The 27,964-nt window shown below is 40.4% G+C and overlaps 1 protein-coding gene across 2 annotated transcripts in view; it reads left to right on the plus strand.

Annotated features, from left to right (window-relative positions):
- SPTLC3 (serine palmitoyltransferase long chain base subunit 3) overlaps window positions 1-27,964 on the plus strand; it is a 159,805-nt gene that overhangs the window by 24,303 nt on the left and 107,538 nt on the right. For both annotated transcript variants that reach the window (XM_017341811.3, XM_002710970.5), the window contains exon 2: window positions 12,124-12,306. In XM_017341811.3, coding sequence (XP_017197300.3) covers window positions 12,124-12,306 — 183 coding nt within the window. The remainder of the gene's footprint in view (window positions 1-12,123; window positions 12,307-27,964) is intronic.

Raw genomic sequence — 27,964 nt, forward strand, 5'->3', positions numbered from 1 at the left:
CCTCTCCCAACTTTTCCTTATTTATTCATTCCCTCTGCAAATATACTAGGGATCTATTTATATTTATACCTCTTGAAGGAATCCTGCCCTTTCTATGAACCCCTCACTCACCATTCTCTCTCCAACCTGTTGAAGCCTGTGTCTCTGCTCTTGGGCTTCCCTGGCTTGTTAGCTGACTTTTCAAGTGTGGAAACCGAGAGCCAAGATAATGGGAAAGCAGTTTAAGCTCTAAAATGCTCAACTTGTTCATCATAGAAAGAAAGGGTTGGAATAGCAAATATAGAAATAACTTATCTACTCAAAACATCCCCCCCACCAACTCCTGCCCTGGCTTACAGGATCACTGAAGCCTAAAAATTTCAAGATACTTTTCCCATTATGTACCACCTGACACAAAGAGATGCTCAATAAGTCCACAATTAAATCTCCAACTAATTTACTCTCTGAACTTAAACTTTCACATTTTTAAATTTGAATGGTGGTCAGCCCAAGCAGATCCCAATCCGGAAGCTTCCTTGAGGAATTAAATTAATTCTCAGGCTTCTTACAAAATCTTCTATGCAAGGGTTAAGAATGGAAGAAGTCTAACGATATCCTTATAGTATGTATGTTGAAACATCAAACTGTGTCAAAATAAATAAATCTCAAAAGCATAATCTAGTAGAAATGTATTGCTCAACCAAAGTAAGCATAATTGCAGTGATAGAAGTACGAGAGTAAGGTAGTACTCTACACAGTTGTTGGGACATCCAGGCTAGCAAAGCTGCTACAATCCTTTATGTGTGACTTCCAAGGGTACTTGGGCCATGAAGATTCAGATGGCAACAACAGAGAGAGGTTTTATGGGCTGGGCATGAAAGTGAGACACTGTGTTCCTATCCACTTCACATTAGTCAGAACTCAGTCACATGGCAACATTCATCTGCAAGGTTGTTGTGAGAAATGTGGCTCCCTTATAAGAAGGAAGCAAGGGAAATGAGTATGATGAACAGCCAGTCCTTGCCACACTGGTCATAGTGTTACAACATTTGAAAGCCCTGCATGAGACATAATGAAAGCTCTTATTTTTCCAAGTGATCTTTCATTTTCTGTTATTTTTTTAAATAGATATAAAGTATTTATAAAATTACTTGTATTTCTTAATATTATAGAAATATCATTTTAATACAATATGATGAGTGTAATGATGATGTTCTACAGTGAGAACATCTATCCTGAAATTTTTGAAGACCTTCTGTAGCAGGAGTGGAGATGGGGGAGAGGTGGCAGTTCAGAAAAGAGTAGAAACTGAAGAGATTATAGAAAAGTGAAAGCATGAGAAAAGGTTAGGAAAAGATAAAAAGCACGATGTGAAGCAAAGGTAGTTTCATGCATAAGAAATAAATAAAAAGTAGGAAATCAGAGATTGGGGAGGTCATTGTCTTCTATGCTAAGCAACTTAGCTTTATGCTGAAAACCAACACGTTTTCCAAAGATAGCTTTTGTCATGGCATAGCTGTGTTTATATGAAAGATAAAAAATATTTAATGCATGTACTGGGTTTCCTAAAGTTAAATGATTTTTACTTCAGTGCCTTTCACTGCACTTAATTCAGTCTGCAAATATTGATATAGAACCAACTATGTGTGAGGCCATGTGCAGACCCTAGGGATACAGTGATAAAGGAGAAAGGTATCTCCCTTGGCTCTCACACTGTAGCTTTAGTATACTACAAATCCCCAAAAGAGGGCAGGGGTACATAATTTTTCCAAAATCTGTTTTAGACTATCATCTCCAGGGAGTGCTCTGGAAAGCTTACTATAAATGAGAGTTAGATGTTAGAGATAGAGGTGGAATTACCTAAAAAGTACAGGGTTAAGGGGTCAGCATGGAGTAGAGACACCCAGGAGATGAGTACAGTAGTCCAGGAGAAAGATGATCAACAACTCTTTTACGCTTTCCTCTGTCTTGAGGGTCTTTCTACCCATTTCTACTGCCTTTATCTCTTATCCTCCCATTCCTCACCCTTCAAGCCTTTTTCAGTTATTCCTCATTTGCAGTCCCCCTTCTCTGCCTCGTTTAGATGTATCTCTCTCCCACTCTCACTACAGTACTGTTTGGCAGCGTCTAGTCTATCGTTCGTGCATCCTGATAGGAAAGAAACGAAAAGAAAAGCCAATGTTAACACAGTCTTTCAGATATAGTTGCTGCTGGTGCTTTGATGTTGTATAGAAAATAAATTTTAGTCTAAGTTTCTTATACAGCTTTATATCTCAGTGGTCTGAATAAGTTGAATTGGCTGAGCAACTCATTTGATCTGTTCTATATATTCCATTGGGGCCCAATAAGTAGTAGTTTTCCACCTCTATCTGTCATGTGGAATATCTTATCCCATGTTCTGCCAGTAAGCTGCCAAAAGATTAATGATTAATTATATAAGCTGCCTTAAAACAGAAATAAAATTAGGGAAGAGCTATTCCAAATGGATTTATTAAAAATGACTAAATACATATAGAATCAAATGACACATTCTAAACAGGGCAACTTTCCTGTTTGTGAAAAAAGTGATGCAGGGTGAGACATGACCTTCACGAAACATTTCTAATATTTGCATGTATAAAACACACGGCCCAGGCTGCTGTTAAACTTAGTTCTTAAATCCTCAGACAACTTAGAGGAATTAAGTTGTCCTAATTAAGTAATCAATTTAAATTATATTAAATTTTCTCACATATAAGATAAAACTGTGTACTCCATCATTCTTATTACATTTCATGATTTTCGCTGCTATAACACTCACAAAATTTCAGTCATATCTAATGGACATTCCAAAGTACTTTAAAAGCATAATAAATAGCAGCTTTGAAATCAATCAGACATCCAAAAAAATTTAGATTAAAAGTACAGGATTCTAATGAGGAAAGAACTGCTTTGAATTTTATTTACCATTGGGTTAATGATAAAAATATATAAATATTGGTAGTAAGTAATGTATACTATTAAGAACAGGATGCTCATTAGATAATCAAAATGGATTCTGATCTTAAATAAGTGAGGTGAGTATTGTCAGTGTGTACTTGGCAGCCATCAGTCCTGCCCTTAGCCTCGAAACTCTTCAGTCAGCCTCATAATGGATGTACAATGTTTGTCCTATCCTTGACTGGGAAGGGGAACTGATAGAATCCCTTCAGCTGTGAATAATGGAAGACTCAACAAAGCTAGCTAGATTTAAAAAAGGATTTTGTTATTCTCACATAAGAAGTGAGGAGTTGGGTGATCCCTGGATGTGATGACTGGGGAAGTGAACAATGTCATCAAAAAACGCAGTGTTTACCATCTTTCATGCATAACAAAGGTCTTCCCCTACTGACCACAAGATGGTTGCTGAAGTCTGGAAATCCAAAGCAGATACAACAATGTTTGAAAAAAAAATAGACATTTTCCTTTTTCCCCATCTATTTTAATATTTAAATGATGCCTTTTTGAGAAACCACCAAAGGGACTTTTCCTCAGTACCCACTGGCCAGGTCCACATGACCACATCTAAAACTGTCACTGGCCAGACTTCTATGGCTATCATGGACAATAAAGCTTATTCCCTGAGGTGAGGGAAGGGTCACCTTCAACTGAACACTAACTAAGGTTGGTTCTTCCTGCAATAAGAATATAGGTTATGCTCATAAGGTAAGTAACCGGAAGCACCTACATTATGAAAATACCCCACCAGATTATCTACAAGTATTTAAAAAGAGAAATTGTGGACTTATAACGATACACATGCACTCAAATCTCTGTCTTCAATTCCTGTAATTCAAAGTTGTACCTGATACTCATGCCCAGTATATTCAGCAGTAACAACAGGACCATGGAGCTTCCTCAGGGTTCTAAAGGAAAAGTTCTCATACGTAACCAAGAGAAAGTATGGAAACCTTACTATTTCTGAATTCTCATCCCCTACAAGAGAACACTCACCTTAGGTCATCAAGAATGAAATGTCATTGCAGGCATTTTTCTTAGTGGTTAAGACATTACTTGAGATGTGGGCATCCCATATTAAAGTGCCTGGGTTTGATTCTTGACTCTCCTCCCAATTCTAGCTTTCTGATAATGCTCAAGTACTACGGTCTCTGTCACCCACATCAGAACCCCATAATGAGTTCCCAGACCTTGACATTAGCCTGGCCCAACCCTGGCTGCTATAGGAGATCTGGAGAGCCAACCAGAACCAGAAGATAGGAGGTCACTGTGTCTCTTTGAAATAAATAAATAAATAAAAATAAATTTTAAAAGAAAGAGATGATCTCAGAAATGCAAAAAGTCTTTGTCCTTGAAAACATTTATATGTTAAAGCATTTGTTCTTTTTTTTTTTTTTTTTTTTACAGGCAGAGTAGACAGTGAGAGAGAGAGACAGAGAGAAAGGTCTTCCTTTTCCATTGGTTCACCCCCTAATGGCCGCTGTGGCCAGCATACAGCGCTGATCCAAAGCCAGGAGCCAGGTGCTTCTCCTGGTCTCCCATGCGGATGCAGGGCCCAAGCACTTGGGCCATCCTCCACTGCACTCCCGGGTCACAGCAGAGAGCTGGACAGGAAGAGGAGCGACCAGGACAGAATCCGGTGCCCCGACCGGGACTAGAACCAGGTGTGCCGGCGCCGCAGGCGGAGGATTAGCCTAGTTAACCACGGTGCCGGCCTAAAGCCTTTGTCCTTGAAAATATTTATATTTTAGCTCTGTAGATGGGTGCACTGGCTTTTCCCTGGGGCATAAGATGCTCTACAATCTGATCCAATTAAATTCATGATCCTTGACATGGACAGTTTTTGATGCCAACCTTTGAGGTTTGTTCTGATGCCAAGAGAGCACTCCTTACCTATTTGCCTGCTTCTCTCTAGTAAATTAATTGCCTACTGTTTATCATGTTGCTTTCATGGAGCCACCAGTCTTCTCTGTTATGCTTGCCATCAAAACCTTGGTTTTAAAAGCACTGTTTAGTTTCAAATACCCTACTTTCTTCTCAAAATAAAATCAGTTTTCTTAGGCAATGCTTTGGAACTCTGGGATCTTGTGGTCTGCCCCTCAATTTGACCAAAACTAATGAGCCACTGGGCAAACAACAATGATCTCTCAAGGTGTGACATGCCAACTTGAGAAGCAGGCTTCTGCTGGGATAAGAGCCTTTGGTCACCGTGAGCTCCTCTTCCACCACAGAACCTCTATCCTTCTGGTGAGCTGGAAAAAGGACAGGGGGGACCCCAGTATTCCCAGCATGTCATGCCGTATATACAGTATCTTCATGCTAAGAGTAGGTGTATGTGCCGCCGAAGCGAGCACAACCCTCAGCTTCTCAGCCACACTTACATGAAACTTAGACTCTACCACACAGAGCTGGATGGGAGGGTGATAAGAAATGCTCTCAGGACACATCAAAGCAGGGGACAGGGAACCCATCATCTTAGCTGTGCCTTCTCAGAGTAGAACTTTTTCATGCTGAACTGCAGGAGAGCAATGCAGGAAACGGCCATGTGCAGGGGTAACTGACATGGCTCAAAATCACTGACTCTGACTTTCCTTTAAATATTTAGATTTTCTTGAATAAAGTTTCAAAGCTGCATTTTTTTTATCAGTTACAGGGTTTGTTTGTTTTTGGTTTTTTTTTTTTTTTTTTTTTGAACTGTGATGAAGGTCTATGGAATTCTTGACCCTACCATAAGGAAAATGATCTCCCTTTCTATAGATTTTTAACCAACTCCCATATTTGTATGTAATATTTAATACAATAAGATTTTTATTCCACATCACTCACAGAGGTTCTGTTTCCTTGCTCAAAACCTAACTTCTACAGTGTAATCAGAGACGCATTCCCAAACTGCCAGTATCCTTGAAAGGCTATGTTCTTTCTCAGAAGAGGGAAATTCTATGCTAACACCTGATCAGAATGTAGAAAACTCTTTGTTCCAGTCACTTCAGAGAAGAACATGACCTTCTCTTTATCTCCAGTTCTCTACGTTTTCTTTGGCATTTGATTATCCTAGAGCCAATCTTGTTCCCATACTTCCTGCCCTTACAGAGTGACCAAGTCCTGAAAAATCTGCTTCCTCCTTGTTCTCATCTTGACTTTTCTTTCCAAGGAGTGACCCAACAGCATGATTGAATGTTCCTTGTTACATGGGTGGCTTCAGTCTGAAAACAAAAATTTGCTTGTGAAATGCGTGGTGAATCTGCAGAATTATCTTGGTTTTTGATCGACTCACCCTTTATTTATCATACCTAAAGGACCAAAAGGAGAATAAGGGTCTGCAGCACAAGTTTTTCAAAGTGCTTTGAGATACTATAGGCCTTTATGGTTGGGATAGTCACAAGTGTTCCTCATTCCATCCTCCTCAAGGGCCTTGTTCCAAGTACAATACTATCCCCTACTTTCTCTCCAGTTAGCCTCAACTGGAATTTTCCTCGGCTCCCATACACACTCAGTATATCTTTATTACAACATAATAATCTCCTATCACTTCTAGTATTCAGTGCCACCACCCACTCTCTGTTTCATTCTCACTATACTGCATTAATTAGTAGTCACAGCTCCCCGCCCCATTGTCAACACACTCCCTCTCTGATAAACCTGCAGGGATAACAGCCTGATGAAATCACTTCTCAAGGATTCTTAGGAGAGCCTGCATATGCAATGATCTTTTCAACTTTAATATTCCAACCCCAGTTACTCTTCCCCCTTCAAACTCCTTTCTCCTCCTGCTCTCCCTCCCACTCTTGCTGTTTCTTTACTGGATTCTCATTTTCCCACTGCAGTCTATGTGACGGCATCAGCCAAATAGATGTATTCTGTTCTTCCCCAAATATTTGCCTAAAATCTCCATTCTCACAGTTTTTCATTCACCATCCCTATTAAATTCATTGATATTCACAAGGTTATACAATAACCAAATGAAAATGCCTGCATTTGAATTCAACACTCTGAATCCTGCCCACATCTTCTCTGTCATTATGCTCCAACTCCCATCACAACTGGGCTCTTGAGGCCAGCAGTGTAGTGCAACAGGTAAAGCCACCACCTATACACCAGCATCCCAAACCAGAGAGCCATTTCAAGTCACAACTGCTCCACTTACAATCAAGCTTCCTGCTCATGTGCCTGGGAAAGCAATGGAATTTAGCCCAAGTACTTTGGCCTCTGCCAGCCACATGGAAGACCCCAAGGGAGTTCTAGGCTCCTGGTTTGGGCATTGGCCCAGGGCCAGCTTTGTAGGCACTTGGGGAGTGAAAAGCTAATAGTAGATTTCTGTCTCTGTCTTTACCCCTCTCAGTGTCACTCTGCCTTTCAAAAATATAAAATAAATCTTTAATTATAAAAAAAGATTGGGCTCCAATACAACCTCCTTCAGGAAGGCAGTCTTAACTGCTCAATGGAATAGGTCCTTCCCTTTCTGTCACCATTATGACATTTACATTTTCCTCTATATTAGGGTAATTTGCACCCACCTTTGCCAAACACACCACATATGTACTTCCTTGTACTATCTATTCCAGGAGAAAGAGGCTCTATTTATGAATTTCATATCCCCCCTCATCTTGACCTAAGACATAATAAAATAGGCACCCAATAAAAGAGATGCAAAATTGAAAGGGAGAGTAATTGCCTGTTAAGTTGAGTCCTCCTAGCATATCCTGACCCCCTATTTATTTCCAGATCTGACAGATGTGCAGGAAGAAAAACAAATCCAAGGGTGTTATGGTGTCTCAAATGTTCAGGTACACTGAGCAAGTGGCTTAGGGTCTATTGATTCTCAAAGCTATGCAAGAAAAAGTAGAACAGGGAAAGTGTATGACAGATAAAAATGTGTGTACAGCAATAATAAGTGCTTGATAAGGACAAACTATTAAATGAGATTTTATGCTTCATTGACTTTGATAGGACAAAAATCTCATACTTCCAATACCTAACCAACCCCAAATTGGAAAGTCCTTTCAAGAGGTGTGGCTAATTTCAATTTGAAATTAAGGAAGATACTGAATGAGTCACTTGGCATCTGTTAAGACCTATACATTCCCAGAAAGTTTTATTCTCCATGAAAGTATGTTCTTTCTGTGAAATATGATTAAATTACATTAAATTATATTTAAAATGAAGTTATATAAGACAGAAGATATTTGTTTGAGGCTGATGGACATTTTTGAAAATTTCTCCTTTGTGTCATAACATTTTTATAGAACAAGTCACAGGGAGAAAAAATGGTTACGCAGGACCAGCCTGTGCAACCAACTGAGAGTTTTGTTGACATCAGTAGACTATCTATTAAGTAGAGTGTGGCTTGCTTTGGAACTAGTTCAAGCAGAAATTGCCCTGGATTTTTATTTTATTTATTTGAAAAACAGTGTTACAGAGAGAGAGAAGGAGAGAGAGTGTGTGTTTTCAAAGCTGGTTCACTCCCCCAAATGGCCGCAACAGTCAGAATGGACCAGGCCAAAGCCAGGAGCCTGGGATTCCATCCAGGTCTCCCATGAGGATGGCAAAGGCCCAAGTAAGTGAACCATCCTTTGCTGCTTTCCAAGGTACATTATCAGGGAGTTAGATCTTCCCAGGGATTTGCAAGGGAAATGTTCCCCTTATGTTGGCTAAATGTGGGGCTCAGAGATGGGTGTACAGCCCAGAAAGAAGGGAAAAACCTGCTGATCCTCTTAGGATGGTCTTGAATGTCCTTAAAGTTTATCTCTTTACTTGCCCCCCCAGAACTTAGCCACCCTCTAAGTCAGACAAGGGTTAATTAGTGAGTAGGTTAAATCATGATTCTGAGGACACCCACATTGGGTCCGCATTGCTCAACCTTCCTCTTCTCTGTTGCCCATAAAAGCATTTTGCCTCTAAATTCTGTCCCAAGTCCCCTACTCTTCTTCTTTATGACTTTTCTCTTACCACATTTACTTTCAACCATGGCTTAAACTGTGTCTTATAGTTGGCTCTCAGATCCTGTGTTTCAGTCAAGGCCTTTCTCCTTTCCTGCAACACTAACTGCTTAGAGAACAATCCCATTTCCAGCAGTAACCACCACCTTCAACTCAGCATGTCCCACATGACTCATTTTTTTTCCCTTCAATAGGCAGCCTGCTTTCTAATTCCGTTTCCTTCTTATCAACAATCTGATACTTCTCCCTGCAGATGCTTTCTATTTTCCTCTTCCTTGACCTCACCTAACCTATCATAGAGTTTCATCATATCTTTCTTTATGAGGACCTCAATGCCTTTTGTTGAGTCTGGACAAATTGGTCAAGGAAGCCATTGTATGCCTGCATGATGTGGAAGGTAGTGAAAGGTAGATCTTAGCTTGGGTTAGGAGGTCATCCAGAATGCTGGAGACAAATGTATCCCGAAGGTCAAGTGCAGAATAGAGCCAAGATGGGGAGCCATAGGTTAACTAGATTAGTAAGATCAGCCATCCATCAGACCTACAGGACTGATCTGAAGGCAATTAGCGCATAGATTGCTCATGATAAGCATTCAATAAATGTCCCTATACACAAGAAGATAACCTGTCTCATTCACTTTTTTTTGACAGGCAGAGTTAGAGAGAGAGAGAGAGAGAGATCTTCCTTCCGTTGGTTCACCCCCCAAATGGCCACTACGGCCAGCGCCGATCTGAAGCCAGAAACCAGGTGCTTCCTCCTGGTCTCCCATGCAGGTGCAGGGCCCAAGCACTTGGGCCATCCTCCACTGCCTTCCCGGGCCACAGCAGAGAGCTGGACTGGAAGAGGAGCAACCGGGACAGAATCCAGTGCCCCAACCGGGACTAGAACCCGGGGTGCTGGCGCCTCAGGTGGAGGATCAGCCTAGTGAGCCGCAGCGCCTGCCTCTCATTCACTTTTCATTCAAGACTTTATATTAAGCAATGTTCTCTCATTTTAATCATCAGATAGTGTTGAGGAAAGACAAGTTAGATGGGGGCAACAACCGTTAATGTTAGTTGGGCGTGTCTGTTTTGTGGCTTAGTCACATAACTTCTAATGGCTAAATCAAATAGATTCCAAAAATTCTGCCTCTCAGCGCCACAGAAGAAATGAAGATGATACTCTCTGCAGCACTGTGGTAATGGTGGTAATTACAAATACTGTGGGAATAGCTAGAAAGGTCTTTTGAATTGCCTTAATTTAATAAAATACAAAATTCTAAATTTATATATAAGCTAAACTAACACATGAAATATTAGTGCACATTTGACAATTTCTTATAAATCAGGAAAAGTTGTATATTCCAAGTGGACAAAGCACTTTTTATGGGTCACATCATTAGGAAATGGGGAATTTGAGAAGTGGCATGGATTTATATAACAAAATAATGATGTGTGTATAAATATTTTAAGGACTAAAGCTTAATTAAATATTAGCATTAGAAATAATCTATTCCTGGGGCTGGTGCCATATGGGCACAGGTTTGAGTCCCAGATGCTCCACTTCTGATTCAGCCGGGAAAGCAGTAGAAGATGGCCCAAGTCCTTGGGCCCCTACACCCACATGGGAGACCCAGAAGAAACTCCTGGCTCCTGGTTTCAGATCAGCCCTGCTCTGGCCATTGTGGCCATTTGGGGAGTGAACCAGTGGGTGGAAGATCTCTCTGTCTCTGTCTTTTGTCTCTGTCTTTTATCTCTGTCTTTTCTTCCCTCTCCCTGTAACTCTGCCTTTCAAATAAATAAATAAAAATAAGTAATTATTTACTAATCTACTGAGTAAATCTTGATTGAGTTGCTATGTATAAATCAAATAATAATCAAAATGGTTTGGAGTTAAAAGTCTCTTTTCCATTGGAATCTTGTCACCTAAAATAAAAGTTTTAAATTTATCGTGAAAAATTTCAAGCACACAAGAGCAGAAAAAATAATGTAATAAGACCCATATAACTACCATCTAGATTCAACACTTGTTAACATTTTCCTAAAGGTGCTTCATCTATTTATGCAATTTTGACGAACCATTCGAAATAAAATTACAACTCTCATAGTAGAGAATATTTCAGCATGTAGCTATAAAAATTAGAACATTATCTTATGTCACTAAAATACTACTATCATTCTTAACAAAATTAATAATAATTCCTTAGTAATATGTATAGTCTACTTTGAATTTACAGGATAAAATATATCCTTTTTTTCCTGCTTTCTCACATGAATTTAAAACAGTCACTATCTAGAGAAGGAACACTCACTGCTTGTTGTTACTCTTAAGTTCCCCTGTCAACTCTTCTTTTCTTTTGTGATAATTAAACTTTTGAAAAGACCAGACTAACTGTCATGTAGAAAAATCCCTTATCCTGGGTTATCTGACTGTTTTCATGTGCATTCATTTTCCATGCTCCTGCTTTCTGAAATTTCTTGTAAAATGGAAGTTAGATATACACTCAGTGATGCTGAGTACTGAATGTTACATTGTGATAAGAGAGTAGAATGACTAGTTGTTCCAACATTTGTGATACAACTTGGTAACTTGGTGAAATAGGGTAATGAATCCAGGTTTGCAATTAGGGAGTAAGCCATGCCATGTGATTGAACTTTGGCAACCAGCAAATACCCTAGTCCTCATTAATTCTGCAACTAATGGCTTGAGTATGTGTTTAGGATTTTTGCATAAAACAACTAACTTAGGGCCGGTGCTTTGGCTTCTAAGCCTCTGCCTGTGACGCTTGGGCAACAATTCACGTCCTGGCTGCTCCTCTTCCAATCCAGCTTTCTACTGTGGCCTGGGAAAGTGGAAGAAGATGGCCCAAGTGCTTGTGCCCCTGAAACCATGTGGGAGACCTGGAGGAAGCTCCTGGCTCCTGGCTTTGGATCTGCTCAGCTCTGGCCATTGTGGCCACTTGGGGAGTGAACCAGCAGATGAAAGACCTGTCTCCCTCTCTCTCTGTCTGTAACTCTGCCTCTCAAATAAATAAATCAACTCTTTAAAAACAAAACAACTATCTGATAGGGATTACCAAATAAAATTTTCATGTCTGATTAGCCTCTTCAAATCATCATTTTGATTTTACAGTAATATTTTATAATATTAAATATGTTCTTTGAAATATAAAAGGTTGTAAGTCCAAAATTCCAAGTATCATCGTATATTTGTAAGGGGAGAGTACTAATTGTATTCTCTTTTGTATCTTCAGCAAAATGGGAAACCACATATTAACATGGAGATTGAAGAGTCCTTTGAAGAAGCACCTCTTCATGTTATGGTTTTCACTTATATGGGATATGGAATTGGAACCCTGTTTGGTTATCTCAGAGACTTTTTGAGAAATTGGGGAATAGAAAAATGCAATGCAGCCGTAGAGCGAGAAGAACAAAAGGTATGTATGTGCACCTCCCTGGATCTTTGTCAATACCTGTTCTCTAAAGTTCTCAGTAGTGGTGATGCAGGTATAGATTCTGGAAAGAATGAGATGTTCAGGAACTCTTCAGGATAAATACCATCCATCTTCACCCCTAAGCCCTACCATTTGAGTGTTTGGGATTGTTTTTTACAAACATTTTTTGGGCCAGATACTGAGCTAGGCATTTTTTTCTCTGTAAATTATAATATGTAATTTTTATAATAAATCCCATGAGATAAACATCAAAATACCATTTGAAAAATGAAAACTTCATAATCTAAGTGTAAGAACACACAAATGGGATGGTCCTCCAGTCTTCTAGTTTTAAATTGAATATTATTTATGTTGTATCCTGAAATAGAAAAGCGTGTTTTCATCTAGGTCAGTTTCCCAACTTTGGCACTACTTGCATTTTAGACAGGATAATTCTTTGATGGGGAGGCCACATTGAACAATGTAGGAATTTTAACAGCACCCCTGAACTCTATGCACTAGATTAGCCATTAGCAGTAAGACACATTAATAATAATCAAAAATTCCTTCAAACATTGCCAAATATCATGTGAGCTCAAAATCACTCATGGATTACAACCACTGATCTAGGTATAGTTAACCTATAAAAGTCTATATCATTGCTTTTTGCACAGAACTAGAGGACACAAAGATTCTGCTTTATGTTAATATATTTCCCCCAACTGAGTCAAAGGATTTATGATGCCACGAATCACTTTTTTTCACCAAACCATTGCCTTGGGATATTATATATGAGTATGTATGCACCATCCATGTGATTAGAATCTTGAACCCATAAAGAACAAAGGCAAGACACAAACTTCAATATAACAAGAAATCCTCAAATTCTGTGACTTAACAACTAGTATCCACAGTAAGGTAAACATTATTGTGATACACCCATGAAGAAAACATATGAAATGCTTTTTTTAAAAAGACATTTTTAATTATTTAATTGTTTGAAATGCACACACACACACACAGAGAGAGAGAGAGAGAGAGAGAGAGAGAGAGATTGCTTTTCTGTTGGTTCTTTCCACAAATGTCCACAGTAGCCAGGGCTTGGCCAAGCTGAAGCCAGGAGTGGGGAATTCAATCCAGGTTTCCCAAGTAGGTTGTAGGAACTCAGTTACTGAAGGCATCATCTGCTCTCTCCCAAGTTGCACATTAGGAGCTGAACCAGGATTCAAAGCCAAGTACCCTGATAAGAGATGTGGGCAGCCCAAGCCAGATGCCTGTCCCCGTATGGAACATTTCTTTTGGAATTGCCTTAGGTCTAATGTATCACTTTCAGAAGAAATTCAGAACCCTCTTTAATAGTGTAACTGCTTCTACTTGCAGCAAGTATTTGAGCATATGCTGTATACCACTTACTTGGTTCTGATATTTATAGCAGAAAAGACAGATCCTGGCATCAGGTAATTTGAAGTCTGTTATGCAAGCACACTCTACAGCAAATCGAATGCTAATTATTTATGGTCTGGAGGAGAGAGACGTGGGTCATAGATTTCCATGTCTTCCACATTTTAAAGGAGTCAGAAAGTCATAGGGCTGAGGCTTGAATGGTGAATAGGAGTTGGCCAAACAAGCAAGGATGCAAATGAAGATATTCTCAAAAGAAGTCACTTCATGTACAAAGGAATACTTTAATTCATGAATAAAGTGGGATTATCTTTGAGCATGTATTTTATGCCAGGCACTATGCTACAATCTGGGGAAACCAGAAGAACCAAGACAGACACAGATCCTGCCCTTAGAGAGCTAACCATAAGAAAGCAATACAATTTACAAGAGGTATAGTGCATGTAAGAGGAGGGCAGCATGAGAGCAAAGAGAAATGTCTGTCCTGAATTTAGCATTCAATGAAGGCTTCTGAGAGGAAGAGAAAGTTAAACTGAGAGCTAAAGGCTGAGAAGTAAGCAGCAAGGCAAAGGGTGAGGCAAGATGGGGGAAGCGTCTTTAGGGAGTGGGAATGTGGTCCAGAGGTAAGAGAAGGCATTGTGCCTTCAAGAAAACCAGGAATTCCAATGAACAGAGTGTTGGGAGTGAGAGTGGGAGTGTGTAGGGAAAAAGACTGTGTGAGAGGCTTGGGGACTGGACTACAATGGGTTTTTATAAGTCATGAACATTTACTATAAGAACAATGGGAAAGCACTGAAGGATTTCAGGCAGAGGAATGTAGATTTACAGATTCAAAAGATCATTCTCTTTGCTGTGTGCGAAATGGATGGCAGAAAGGCAACATGCAGGTCAAAGCACAAACTAAGAGGCTGATGCAGAAATTCAGGTTTTTTTTTAACTTTTATTTAATAAATATAAATTTCCAAAGTACAGCTTTTGGATTACAGTGGCTTTTTCCCCCCATAACTTCCACCCACCCTCAACCCTCCCATCTCGCACTCCCTCTCCCATTCCATTCACATCAAGATTCATTTCCAATTCTCTTTATATACATAAGATCAATTTAGTATATATTAAGTAATGAGTTCAACAGTTTGCACCCACACAGAAACACAAAGTGTAAAATACTGTTTCAGTACTAGTTATAGCATTAATTCTCATTGAACAACACATTAAGGACAGAGATCCTACATGGGAAGTAAGTGCACAGTGACTCCTGTTGTTGATTTAACAATTGATGCTCTTGTTTATGGCGTCAGTAATCACCCTAGGCTCTTGTCATGTGTTGCCAAGGCTATGAAAGCCTTTTGAGTTCGCCAACTCCGATCTTATTTAGACAAGGTCATAATCAAAGTGGAAGTTCTCTCCTCCCTTCAGAGAAAGGTACCTCCTTCTTTGATGGCCTGTACTTTCCACTGGGATCTCACTCACAGAGATCTTTCATTTAAGGTTTGGTGTTTTTTTGTTTGTTTGTTTTTGTTTTTTGTTTTTTTTTTTGTTTTTTTTGGTTTTTTTTGTTTTTTTTTTTTTGTCAGAGTATGTTGGCTTTCCATGCCTGAAATACTCTCATGGGCTCTTCAGCCAGATCCGAATGCCTTAAGGGCTGATTCTGAGGCCAGAGTGCTGTTTAGGACATCTGCCATTCGATGAGTCTGCTGTGTATCCCGCTTCCCATGTTGGATCATTCTCTCCTTTTTAACTCTTTCAGTTAGTATTAGCAGACACTAGTCTTGTTTATGATATCCCTTTGATTCTTAATCCTTTCATTATGATCAATTGTGAACTGAAACTGATCACTTTGACTAGTGAGATGGCATTGGTACATGCCACCTTGATGGGATTGAATTGGAATCCCCTGGCATCATTAAAAATATCTAGGTAAGACACTTGGGCTGGAAGCAGAGTGGTTACCATAGAGGTAGTGACAGGAGATAAGACCAAGAGATGTTTACAAGCTGGAGTTAGAAATGATAGATTTGACATGGGGAATTGGGAAAATGGACAAATAAGAAAGCACATCCAGGTTTATGATCTGGGTAGCTGGGTAGAAGAAGATGGTATCACTCGCTGAGATGAGGAAAAGACAAGAAAGATTGGAGGGGGAAACTGAGCAATTCATTTTTTGACAAATTGATCTTAAAGAATTGACAGCTAAATATAGAGATCTTGACCTCCAGAGAAAAGTGTCAGGTGGATCACATGCATCTTCAGCATATCTTCAGCCTACTCATCTAAATCAAAGCCAGAGAAACACATGAGTTCTCCCAAGGAGGTTCCACAAGGAAAAAGTGAAAAGATGAGAAAAGAACAAATAACTCCAGAAAAGTTAATAGATGTCAGAGAAGGAATATTCCAATTCAAGTCTAGAGAGCCACACTAAAGAAAGTTTACAATAGTTTAGGAAGGAGATGGTGCTTGAAGCAGGGAAGACAGACAGAATGGAAAGAAAGGAAGGAATCGACAAGTCATGGTGACTGAGTAGATGGAAGATAAAATGAAGCAATGACAGCAAAACTTCTAGCTTGGACAGACACATGGATAGCAATTTTGTATCCATCACAATGGAATATATTGCAAAAAGATGGCCACAGATCCAGTTTTGAGGATACCAAAGCACTTGAATAATATAGTATACAGAAACAGTAAAATCAAGCAAGATTCAAGCCAGCCTTCTCCCAGAGATGGTTTCCCCAGTCCTAGTAGAGCTAATGATGAAAATGGGAAATTGGGATTAAAAAGAGAGTTCTTAGGGCAAGCACTTCTGGCAAAGCAGGTTAAGCCAACACCTGCAAAACCAGCATTACATATGGGCACCAGTTCAAGTCCCAGCTGCTCCACTTCCAATCTAGCTCCCTGCTAATGTGCCTGGGAAAGCAGAAGAAGACAGCCCAAATACATAGGCCCTTGCACCCACATGGGAGACTCAGATGGAGCTCCTGGCTCCTGGCATTGGACCAGGACTAGCCCATTGCAGCCATTTAGATAATGAACCAGAGGGTTGAAAATCTCTCTCTCTCTCTTTCTCTCTGCAAGTCTGCCTTTAAAAATAAATTAATTAATAGGCTTTTTGAAGATTAATTTATTTATTTGAAAAGCAGAGTGACAGAGAGGCAGAGGCAGAGAGAGAGAGAGGTCTTCCATTTGCTGGTTCACTCCCCAGATGGCCACAATGGCTGGAGCTGTGCCGATCTGAAACCAGGAGCAGGTGCAAGGGCCCAAGGGCTTGGACCATCTTCCTCTGGTTTCCCAGGCCATAGCAGAGAGCTAGATCAGAAGTGGAGCAGCCGGGACTCGAACCAGTGCCCATATGGGATGCTGGCACTGTAGGCAGCAGCTTTACCTGCTATGCCACAGCACCAACCCCAATAATAGGTTTTTTAAGAAGGGAGTCTTTTGGTCATTGTCATAATTATCACCACAGCCCCACTCTCATACTAACTGGACTATCCTAGAGGTTCTCATTACTAATCTACAGGCTTATCAGGCACTAGGGAGGAGGGCACGATAAACAAGCACATTTCAGAGCACTTGCAAGGACAAAAGATTAATCAAATGTAAATTTCTCAGATGAGACATCTTTTGGCAGGCTCTGGCTTGAGATTTGCAACCTCTTTTGAGACCTGAGTTTCCATATTTTTGCTTTATTAACCCAGCAGATCCAGTCTTCTTGCCTTTTCTAAAGAGTTTCTTACAATTCAAGAAGAAAAAAAAATGTAAATATCCATGCCAAATTATTCCCTGTGGAGTGTATTCTGAGACGGTAGCTTGAGTGCAGGAAGCTCCCTCGGGTCCTGGGATCAATGCCTATGAGATAGTGAAGGAAGTAACATGGAGCAACGGGGTTGGAGCAACACAGTAGTGAAGACTCAGCAAATGCTTCAGCCTGCCCCACAGAGAGTGCCGGGGATGGGAGGGCCCTTTGCAGTCATCAGGAAAGAGGGCTGGGTCTTCACACCCCAGCTTCAGGAGATACTGGCTCCAGGGGTCTTGGTTGAGGTAGATTCTTTCAGGCCCAGGTAATCCTCAGAGAGCTGTAAGTTCCAATGCTGCAGCAGGTAGGCCAAGGAGTACGTTAGTCCTGAATGATGTGCTGGGACTAACACGGCCATCTGTACTCCAACACCAGTCCCCATTGCTACAAGAATTGCTCGAACTGCTCTCACTGGAGGATATGCATTTTAAAAAATCAGTATCTTGCATTATTTACAAAATAAATGCTTTATTTACATTCTGCTTGATCTCTTGAGCTCGAGAGCATTAGTCAGTAGACTTGCCATGGTATTTACAACTTCTATATGGCATTCTTTCTATGAGTGTTATGTGTTCCATTTGAGCCCTTTTTTTAAAAACGATTTATTTGGCCCCAATATTGAACAGGTTCTGTAAGACCTGATAATGTGACACCAGCTTGGTATAAAACAATTCAGTTCTAGTCATGCTTACGTTAGTTCCATACACTCCCCATTACCTCTGCAAGTAAATCCCTGGCATTTCTGATCCATTCTCAGAGATATTTTACTCCTACCTCAAACAAAGAGGACTCAGTTGGGTGTAGCTTTGGAAAATTTTAAGACAAATATTCTAGTGTTTCCATGAAATGAAAGTTGTCATTTTGGATCCACATTTTACATTCTCATTAGCAGCAGGATTAGCCCAGAAGAACGTTCCTCTGAATAACTTGAAGAATGAGGTCCATCAAAATTGCTGGGTGTTACAGAGTCTTGTCCAGAGCAAACAGACCAAGTGCTGATCTTCCTGTTTGGACCTGCGGGGGCCAAACTCGGAGAGCGTCATTGGGGTATCTATCCCTTCAGTACTTACATTGTCCATCAGCACATGAAACACTATGTTAGACCAGTGTCTCACAGCCTTTGCAACCCGTCGGAATCACTGAGAAGCTTTGAAAGATACTAATGCCTAGACTATACCCATAGATATCCTGATTTAACTGCTTTATGGTGCAGCCTGTGTAGCAGGGCTCATATAAGCCTCCCAGGTAACTCTGCAGATGCCTAAAGTAGCAAACCAATGTTTTAGAACAAAGCTTCTCCAACTTTACTGTGTTTCCACATTATATGGGGATCATGTTAACATGCAAGTTCTGCTTCAGTAGCCAAGACTCTGTAGCTATAACAAGCTTCCAGATGAAGCCAGGGCTGCTGGAGCAAGTGCCACCCATCAATCTTTCTAATCACCATAAACTGAGGGTGAGTTAATCTCAGGCCTGGTCCAGTACTTCTGAAGCAAGTCATGATTTAATCATGATCCTTGGGTGATATGGACAAACATTAAGATTTGAAAAGTGCTGCTATTCTGAAAGTACTCTGATGTCCAGCTGTCACCTGTGTTCAGGTGGAGGCAGCACCATCCCTCAGACAGAGCCATCTCCTGTCACATGCATAGTAGCTATTTCACTGCCAGTTCCATGAAAGGCAGTCCCAACCTACAAGTACTTTCCTGTGATTGCCCTTGGAAGTTAACCATTACAGATCAGCAGCTGATAATACCAGATCAGTGCGTCTCAACCTTGGCTATTCATTGTTAACAGCAGGACTGCCCCCCATCCGAGGGATTTGTCTTTACCAGCCTTGTCACTCCTGTAACTGCCTCTGACATCTCTTAGCCTGCTCTGCCCATGGAGCCTGCAATCCCTTGATTTTTAGCTCTTTTGAGCTCCCCTATACCCACTTTTCCTTCTTTATATCCAGCTTAAATTTCATGGGCTTTGAGTCAAGGGTACTCCAAAATGCTTATAGAAAAGTGGAATAAAAAGATAAACTTAGGAGACAGCAAGATGGCAGAATAGGGAGGGAGCTTACTACTCTAGTCTAGGGGAAGATAGTTAAAAAATATAAAACCGGCCTGCGCCGTGGCTCACTAGGCTAATCCTCTGCCTTGCGGCGCCAGCACACCGGGTTCTAGTCCTGGTCAGGGCGCCGGATTCTGTCCTGGTTGCCCCTCTTCCAGGCCAGCTCTCTGCTGTGGCCAGGGAGTGCAGTGGAGGGTGGCCCAAGTCCTTGGGCCCTGCACCCCATGGGAGACCAGGATAAGTACTTGGCTCCTGCCATCGGAGGAGGCCTGCCGCGGCGGCCATTGGAGGGTGAACCAACGGCAAAGGAAGACCTTTCTCTCTGTCTCTCTCTCTCTCACTGTCCACTCTGCCTGTCAAATAAATAGATAAATAAATAAAAAACCATGGAGAGAGTGCAATCTCAGAGAAGAGTTAGGGAGAAAACAGCAGAGGAAACTCCACCCAAATTAGAGGGACACTGTGGATCTGTATGGTGGGTGTGGACATGCACAACTCAGGAACCCAGCAGCTGAGAGCCTCAGCACCAGCTCTGGAGAGTGAGCTGAGAACAGACTGTAACAGCCCAAACCATTGGCAATAAAGCTGTAGGAAGAGCCTGGCATGCGTCCAGCGTGAAGCCCTGTGGGGGAAAGTATACCTGCCAACCTAGAGGAATAAGAAAGCAGGCGTGTTTCTCTCTCTCTCTCTGACCAGCCAGCACCAGTGCCCTGTAACTAGCCAAGAGAGGGTGGGCACCATTTTGGAGATATATAACAGCTGCACCAGCTTGTGTCTTGGTGCCCAGCAACCAGCCAAGAGGAGATGCCCGAGTCTGGCTGGGAGAATTGACAGGGGCTGGGTGCTAGCCTTGTATACTGAGACTGCGAAAGCACTGTGGCTGCATGGGAGGGTGCAGAGTATGGCTGGGTCTTTGGGCAGTCACTATGGAGAGCTCCATACCTTCAGGGCTCCCTGATTCCATGGTGAGGGTCATTGCTGCAGGATCTATGCTTACATCGAGGATTGCATAGATCCTTTGTGTGGTTCTTGGGGCAGCGTGAACAAATATTATACCTACTGGGGCTAGCAACCAGGCATTCATCTCCTTGGAGAACAGAAGGTGAGCATGAGACCATGCCAACAAAGCAAATAAAACCTCCCTTCTGATAAAAAAAAATGGGGGGGGCAATATTTACCACTCCCAATTTGGGTGTCACCCCTTACCCTGGAGCACTGAATAGAGCTTCCTGGCCACACCCAGCACACGCCTCAGGATATTCACTGAAAGAGCAAACACTCCACTAATCCAGAGGCATAGTCCAAAGACAAAAGTCATCACAGGGATGGCCAGCGACGCGGCTCACTAGGCTAATCCTCTGCCTTGAGGCGCCGGCACACCAGGTTCTAGTCCCGGTCGGGGTGCCAGATTCTGTCCCGGTTGCCCCTCTTCCAGGCCAGCCCTCTGCTGTGACCTGGGAGTGCAGTGGAGGGTGGCCCAAGTGCTTGGGCCCTGCACCCCATGGGAGACCAGGAGAAGCACCTGGCTCCTGCCATTGGATCAGCTCGGTGCACCGGCCGCAGCACGCCGGCCATGGAGGCCATTGGAGGGTGAACCAACGGCAAAGGAAGACCTTCCTCTCTGTCTCTCTCTCTCACTGTCCACTCTGCCTGTCCAAAAAAAAAAAAAAAAAAAAAAAAAAGCCATCACAGGAAAAAAAAAAAACCAACAAGTATCTCCACTTCAATCCTAGAATGTGAAAATGAAGAGATTGAAGAAATGCCAGAAACAGAATTCAAAAAATTGATCATAGGATTACTTAGAAATAATCAGAAGCAAGTCCATGAATTAAAGAAATCCATACATGGTAAAAATGAACATTTTTTCCATGAAATTGAGATTTTAAAGGGAAATCAAAATTAAATCTTGGAAATGAAGAATTCAATAGAATAAAAAAATGTGGTGGAAAGCCTTAACAACAGACTTGGTGAGGATCCTTTCTTCCAAAAGAATATTCAAGTTAGACAAATCTCAGAAAATTTTACAGTCAGACACAGAAAAAAAAAGAAATTAGAAAATTAAAAAACAGTGCCAGAGATTTATGGGATACTACCAAATGACCCAATATACAGGCCTTAGGAGTTCATGAGTGTGTGGAAAGAGAGACTGGATTAGAAGGACTTTTTAGTGAAATAACTACAGAAAACTTCCCTAATTTGGAGAAAGGGACATCCAATACAGAAAACACCAAAAATTCCTAATAGACATGACCAGAAAAGACCTTCAACATGGCACATTGTAGTCAAACTCTGCACAGTAAAACATAAAGAGAAGATTCTAAAATGTGCATGGGAGAAACACCAGATTACTTTCAGAGGATCTCCAATTAGACTCACGTCAGACTTCTGATCAGAAACCCTACAGGCTCGGAGAGAATGGCAAGGTATATAGTCTAGGTCTTAAGAGAAAAAAACTGTCAACCCAGAATACTGTATCCTGTAAAGCTCTCATTTATGAATGAAGGTGAAATAAAGACCTTCCATTACAAATAGAAATTGAATTTATCACCACTCATCCAGCCTTATAAAAGATGTTTAAGGATGTGAAACACACAGAAACACAGAAATATGATCATCACTATGAAAGAAGATGAAGGCAGAAAATCTCCCAAAGTACAAAGGAAATCCAAAGTAAACAATAGGGATATTTATAGAAAAATGACAGGGCCAAGTCCTTACTTATAGTCACCTTGAATGTAAATGGCCTCAACTCTCCAGTTAAAAGATACAGACTGGCTGAATGGATTAAAAAACAAAACCCCTCTATTTGTTGCCTACAAGAAACACATCTCACCAACTAGGATACACACAGACTGAAAGTGAAAAAAATGGAAAAAAGATATTCCATGGTAACAAAAACCAAAAAAGAGCTGGTGTAGCCATCCTAATAGTAGACAAAATAGACTTTCACATAAAAACTGTTAAAAGAGACAAAGAAGGACACTGTGCAATGATTAAGGAATCAATTCAACAGGAAGATGTGACTATAATAAATGTATATGCATCTAATTATAGGGCAACTGGCTATTTCTGAAGGGAGACATAGAATCCCATATAATAGTTGTCAGGGACTTCAATACTCCACTTTCAGCAATGAACAGATCAACCAGACAGAAAATCAGCAAGGAAACAACAGTTAGTTGACACTATAGAGCAAATGGACCTAATGAATATCTACAGAACTTTTCAACCTACAGCTGCAGAATATACATTTTTATCACTAGTGAATGAAACTTTATCTAGGATAGACCATATGGTAGGCCATAAAGCAAGCTTCAGCAAATTAAAAAAAAAATCATACCATGCATCTTCTCTGAACACAACTGAATGAAGCTGGAAATAAGCAACTCGGGAATCTCTAGAGCATATGCAAACATATGGAGACTGAAAAACATGTTCCTGAATGAGCAGTGGGTCATAGAAGAAATCAAAAATAAATCAAAAAACTGTCGAAGAACAGTTTTTTTTTATTTCATACTATTTGTTGAACTCTTAGTATAGAGTTAATCTTCTATGAATAAAGTTAGTTGAAAATAGATCTCAGTGAAAAAAAAAAGTAAGAATGGGAATACAAGAGGGAGGAGGAAGAAGGGTGGGAGAGCAGGTACAGTGGGAAGAATCACTCTTTTCTTTCTTTTTTTTTCTTTTTTTTTTTTTTTTTTTTTTTGACAGGCAGAGTGGACAGTGAGAGAGAGAGAGACAGAGAGAAAGGTCTTCCTTTGCCATTGGTTCACCCTCCAATGGCCACCGCAGCAGGCACGCTGCGGCTGGCGTACCGTGCTGATCCGATGGCAGGAGCCAGATGCTTCTCCTGGTCTCCCATGGGGTGCAGGGCCCAAGCACTTGGGCCACCCTCCACTACACTCCTTGGCCACAGCAGAGAGCTGGCCTGGAAGAGGGGCAACCGGGACAGAATCTGGCACCCCGACCGGGACTAGAACCTGGTGTGCCGGCGCCTCAAGGCGGAGGATTAGCCTATTGAGCCACGGCGCTGGCCGGAATCACTCTTTTCTTAAAGTCATATTTATGAAATGTGTGAAATTTTGTGTACCTTAAATAGAAGGTTTCTGGGGGTGGAAAAGATAAACTTCGGGGTAGGCTTTTGGTGTAGCGGTTAACTACAACTTGGAATGTCCACATCCATGTATCAGAGTGCCTTCCTGACTTTCAGCCAATAATTATGCTTGCTATCTCATTGAGAAAACTGGGCGGGGGCGGGAGTCAGAACTTCCACTTGCTCACTCCACCACTACTTCCATGCACCTATGCCCACATAATTGGCTTTAGGCCAGGTATTACCATGAAGGAGATGTCTGGACTTCCACCTAGGCCAAGCTCTTCATCTGTGCACTAGATCACACTCATCAGCAATCATTCCACTTTGACACAATTGAAAATGGGCTTGAGTTTCCCCTCCACATCTAAGCCTTCTGCAGTCTTTCCCAGATCAGTCAATGGCAACTCAACCAGTCCAGGTGTGCTAGACTTTTCTCCTCTAAGTCATTCCAGACTCTTTTTCTAAGATCCCAATTCAAATCTGTCAGCAGGTGAAGTTTTATTGGGGTATTCCTCAATGTCTGTGCAAAACAGAATTAAAAAGTTATTTATTTTGCAACAAAAACTGACATCTGTCAATTAACTAGTATAAAGCCAATGTGTGAGACAGGTGGGTTATGAAAAGCCCTAATGAATTGCTACTTCTAAAACTCCTATCTTTTTCCCTTTTCTTTTTATTATGGAAACAATGCATAAAAGTAATCCCTTTGAGCATCTTTCTTATCCCTTTTATATACTTGTGTTCATTTGCAATTACTCTGCCCTTACCTTTACACATGAGATTATAACAGACATGTTGTTGTGTAAAATAATTCTTTTTTACCTAACTATATGTTGAGGGATTTTTAAATGCCAGGACAGGATTACTTCATTCCTTTTAACAGCTATAGGATGGTATTCCATGATGTGAATATATCATAATTTATTTATGTTCAGATTTTATTATTATAAATAATATGTTCATAAGCAGCATCTGTGTTTATTCTAAGATAATTTCTCAAAATGGCTTTCTGGGCCCAAGGAATGCATATTTTCTGTGAAAAGCTGTCAAACTGCATTTCAGAAAAGCTTGCTTAGTCAAAGTCAAGTGAACATTATCAGAGTGCTTCTTGCCAACAGTTTACATATGTGACATTATCAACTTACTTTTTTCACCAGTATGACAGATGAACATTTTTCATTCTTATCTCAATTCACAATTTCCTGATTAATAGTAAGGCTGAGCTTATTTTCACATGTATTTTAGTCTTTTATACTTATGCTTCTTGAGTTGCCTATTCATGCCACTGCTAATAACTTTATTAAGTCATTTTCCATTGATGTAGTGAAATTCTTTCTGCATATCTTTATGTCAATAATTTGACCAATAAATGTGTTTTAAATTTTTCTCCAATTCTGTTTCTTTGCCCTTAACATTACATTATTAACAGTTACACATAAATTTTTAAACCATATGCAATAAACTTTTTAAATGTTTTTTTCTGTTGTTATTCACTTCTCTTTGGGGACAGAAGTTAGTGATGGTTTCGGAAACACAAATTTTTAATCTTAAAGTAATAATATATTTTCCTAGGATTCATTCAGTACTTTTGTGATTTCAGGCACTTATTTTACACATGCAGTGAGATGGAGGAAATATTATTAAAGACATTCCTAGCTGTCTCAATATCATTAACTAAACATTTTACCCATTAATATGCAATACTGGTGTTTGTCTATTTCTTAGGTAATTCTGCATGTTTTAAAGTAATTCTTAAAATTTTTGTTTTAGGCTATCTTTTAGAATTGCTTTGTCTGGTATTGAATTCTGTAAAAAAGAGATGCTATTTTAACTGGAAATACTTAAATCTATAACAACTTAAATTTGATATTTTCAGCCAGCGCCGTGGCTCAATAGGCTAATCCTCCGCCTGTGGTGCCAGCACACCGGGTTCTAGTCCTGGTTGGGGCACTGGATTCTGTCCTGGTTGCCCCTCTTCCAGGCCAGCTCTCTGCTGTGGCTAGGGAGTGCAGTGGAGGATGGCCCAAGTGCTTGGGCCCTGCACCCCATGGGAGACCAGGAGAAGCACCTGGCTCCTGCCTTCGGATTAGCACGGTTCACTGGCCGCAGCGCGCCGGCCATGGCGGTCATTGGAGGGTGAACCAACGGCAAAGGAAGACCTTTCTCTCTGTCTCTCTCTCTCTCACTGTCCACTCTGTTAAAAAAAATTTGATATTTTCATAGCATTCAAACAGGATATGTCTATGTCCCTCCATTTACGTATTTCTTGAGTTCTTCAATAAAGTCATAATTTCTTTATAAAAGTTGTGTAATTTCTTTCTACTTTGATATGCTTCCTTTTATCATGCTCTTATTTGAATATTAGCTTTTCCCACACTATCTACAAATTAGTTATTATAGCATATAGGAAAATAATATTTTCATATTACAATCTCATATGCTACCACCTCAATGAATCTCTCCATAGTGTAACAGATAATTGTATTGGAAGTTCTTGGAATTTTCCACACCTTCACGAAATAATAAACTATATGCATATTATCTGTTGGGTTAACATTTTCTGTCAACTAACTCCTGTGGACTTTTGTCTATTCAGTTTTTTTAAGGAGTGCATGTTAATGTCTTCCACGGTGATTATGAATTTGTTAGGTGTTTTTTTTTTTCTTCCTTATGTATTACAGTGTAACTATCAGGCACAAAAAACCTCATTGGCTCTAACAGTTACTGGCAGATTTTTCCCTTTAGTCATGTTCTTTACCTTATGTTCTGTCTTGCCTGATATTAGTACTTAGACATGTACTTTTTCTTCAGTATTCATCTTTATTTTCAGTCTTTTTCATTTTCATAAGACGTAGGCTCTTATGAGCAGCCTATAGATAGATTTTAAACAAGTATGAAAGCTTCTGTATTGCAGGAGCCTTGCTGATAACTATTATAGTATGTGAAATTATTATAAATTAAAACTAGTCAAATTCTAGCCATCATATGTGATTAAATGTGGTATTTTATTTACTAATGTGCTTAAACTTCTTCCTATTGTCTTCATGTTTCATGTTCACATTTTTGGCTATTTTATTTTTTAATTTTTAAAGCTTTATCTTATTTATTTGAAAGACAGAGTTACAGAGAGAGGTAGAGACAGAGAAAGGTCTTCCATCTGCTGGTTCACTCCCCAGATGGCCGCAAAGTATGGAGCTGCGCCTATCCAAAACCAAGAGCTAGGAGCTTCCCCCAGGTCTCCCACGTGGGTGCAGGGGCTCAAGGACTTGGACCATCTTCCACTACCTTCCCAGACCATAGCAGAGGGCTGGATTGGAAATAGAGCAGCTGGGACTAGAACCGGCGCCCACATGGGATGCCGGCGCTTCAGGCCAGGGCTTTAACCTGCTGCACCAGAGCACTGGCCCCATTATTTTTTATTTTAAATATTACTTCTTTAAGATATTGGTACATTTACTTATTTTCCTTAATACATATTTTAATACTTTTAATTTTCTCTTTTAATTGTGGTATAACAAATAAAAGTTGTATATACAGTGTGCCTAACATGATGTTTTGATATGTGTATACATTGTGAAATGATTATCACAATGAAACTAATACTGTATCCTCACCTCATATAGTTACCCTTTTCTTTCTTTCTTCTATTTTTGTAAAACTTTTACATATTTGAGAGGCAGAGAAAGATAGGGAGAGGATGCAGGAGCAGGGAGAGAGAGGGAGAGAGAGAGAGAGAGAAGTGCACTTCCATATACTGGTTCACTCCTCAAATACCTCCAACAGCCACAGCTGAGTCAAGTCAAAGCTAGGAGCTGGGAACTCCATCCAGATTTCCCTCATGGGTGGCAGAAACCCAATTACTTGAGCCATCACTACTGAGACAGAGTGTGCATTGGAAGGAAGCTGGTGTCAGGAACCAGAGCTGAAAAGCAAAATATTCTTATATTTTATATTATATATATTTTATATTATATATATTCTTATATGTATAAAATGTTCTTATATGGGACATGAATTTCTTTTTTTTTTTCCCATGGAAAAACCCTCTTGTTTATTTGATTCAACAAAAATAAAATAAGCTGCATAGGAACAATTTTAAAGTCCAGAGAGACAGCTACTTTGTTTTACGGCTGTGGTAGCTGATACAGCATCTCCTTGCTACCCTGCGCAGCCTTCTCTGTGGACCACAGCGATACATTCAGAAACCTGTTAGCGAACACAGGAGTTTTTGAACACTTTCCCACTGGTTCTCGCCTGTTCATTGCCTGTCATGCCTGTGGCCTACAACAGTAACCATCGCGATGCAAAATGCAAAA

The sequence above is a fragment of the Oryctolagus cuniculus genome, chromosome 11 (genome assembly GCF_964237555.1).
Source record: "Oryctolagus cuniculus chromosome 11, mOryCun1.1, whole genome shotgun sequence".
Taxonomy (NCBI): domain Eukaryota; kingdom Metazoa; phylum Chordata; class Mammalia; order Lagomorpha; family Leporidae; genus Oryctolagus; species Oryctolagus cuniculus.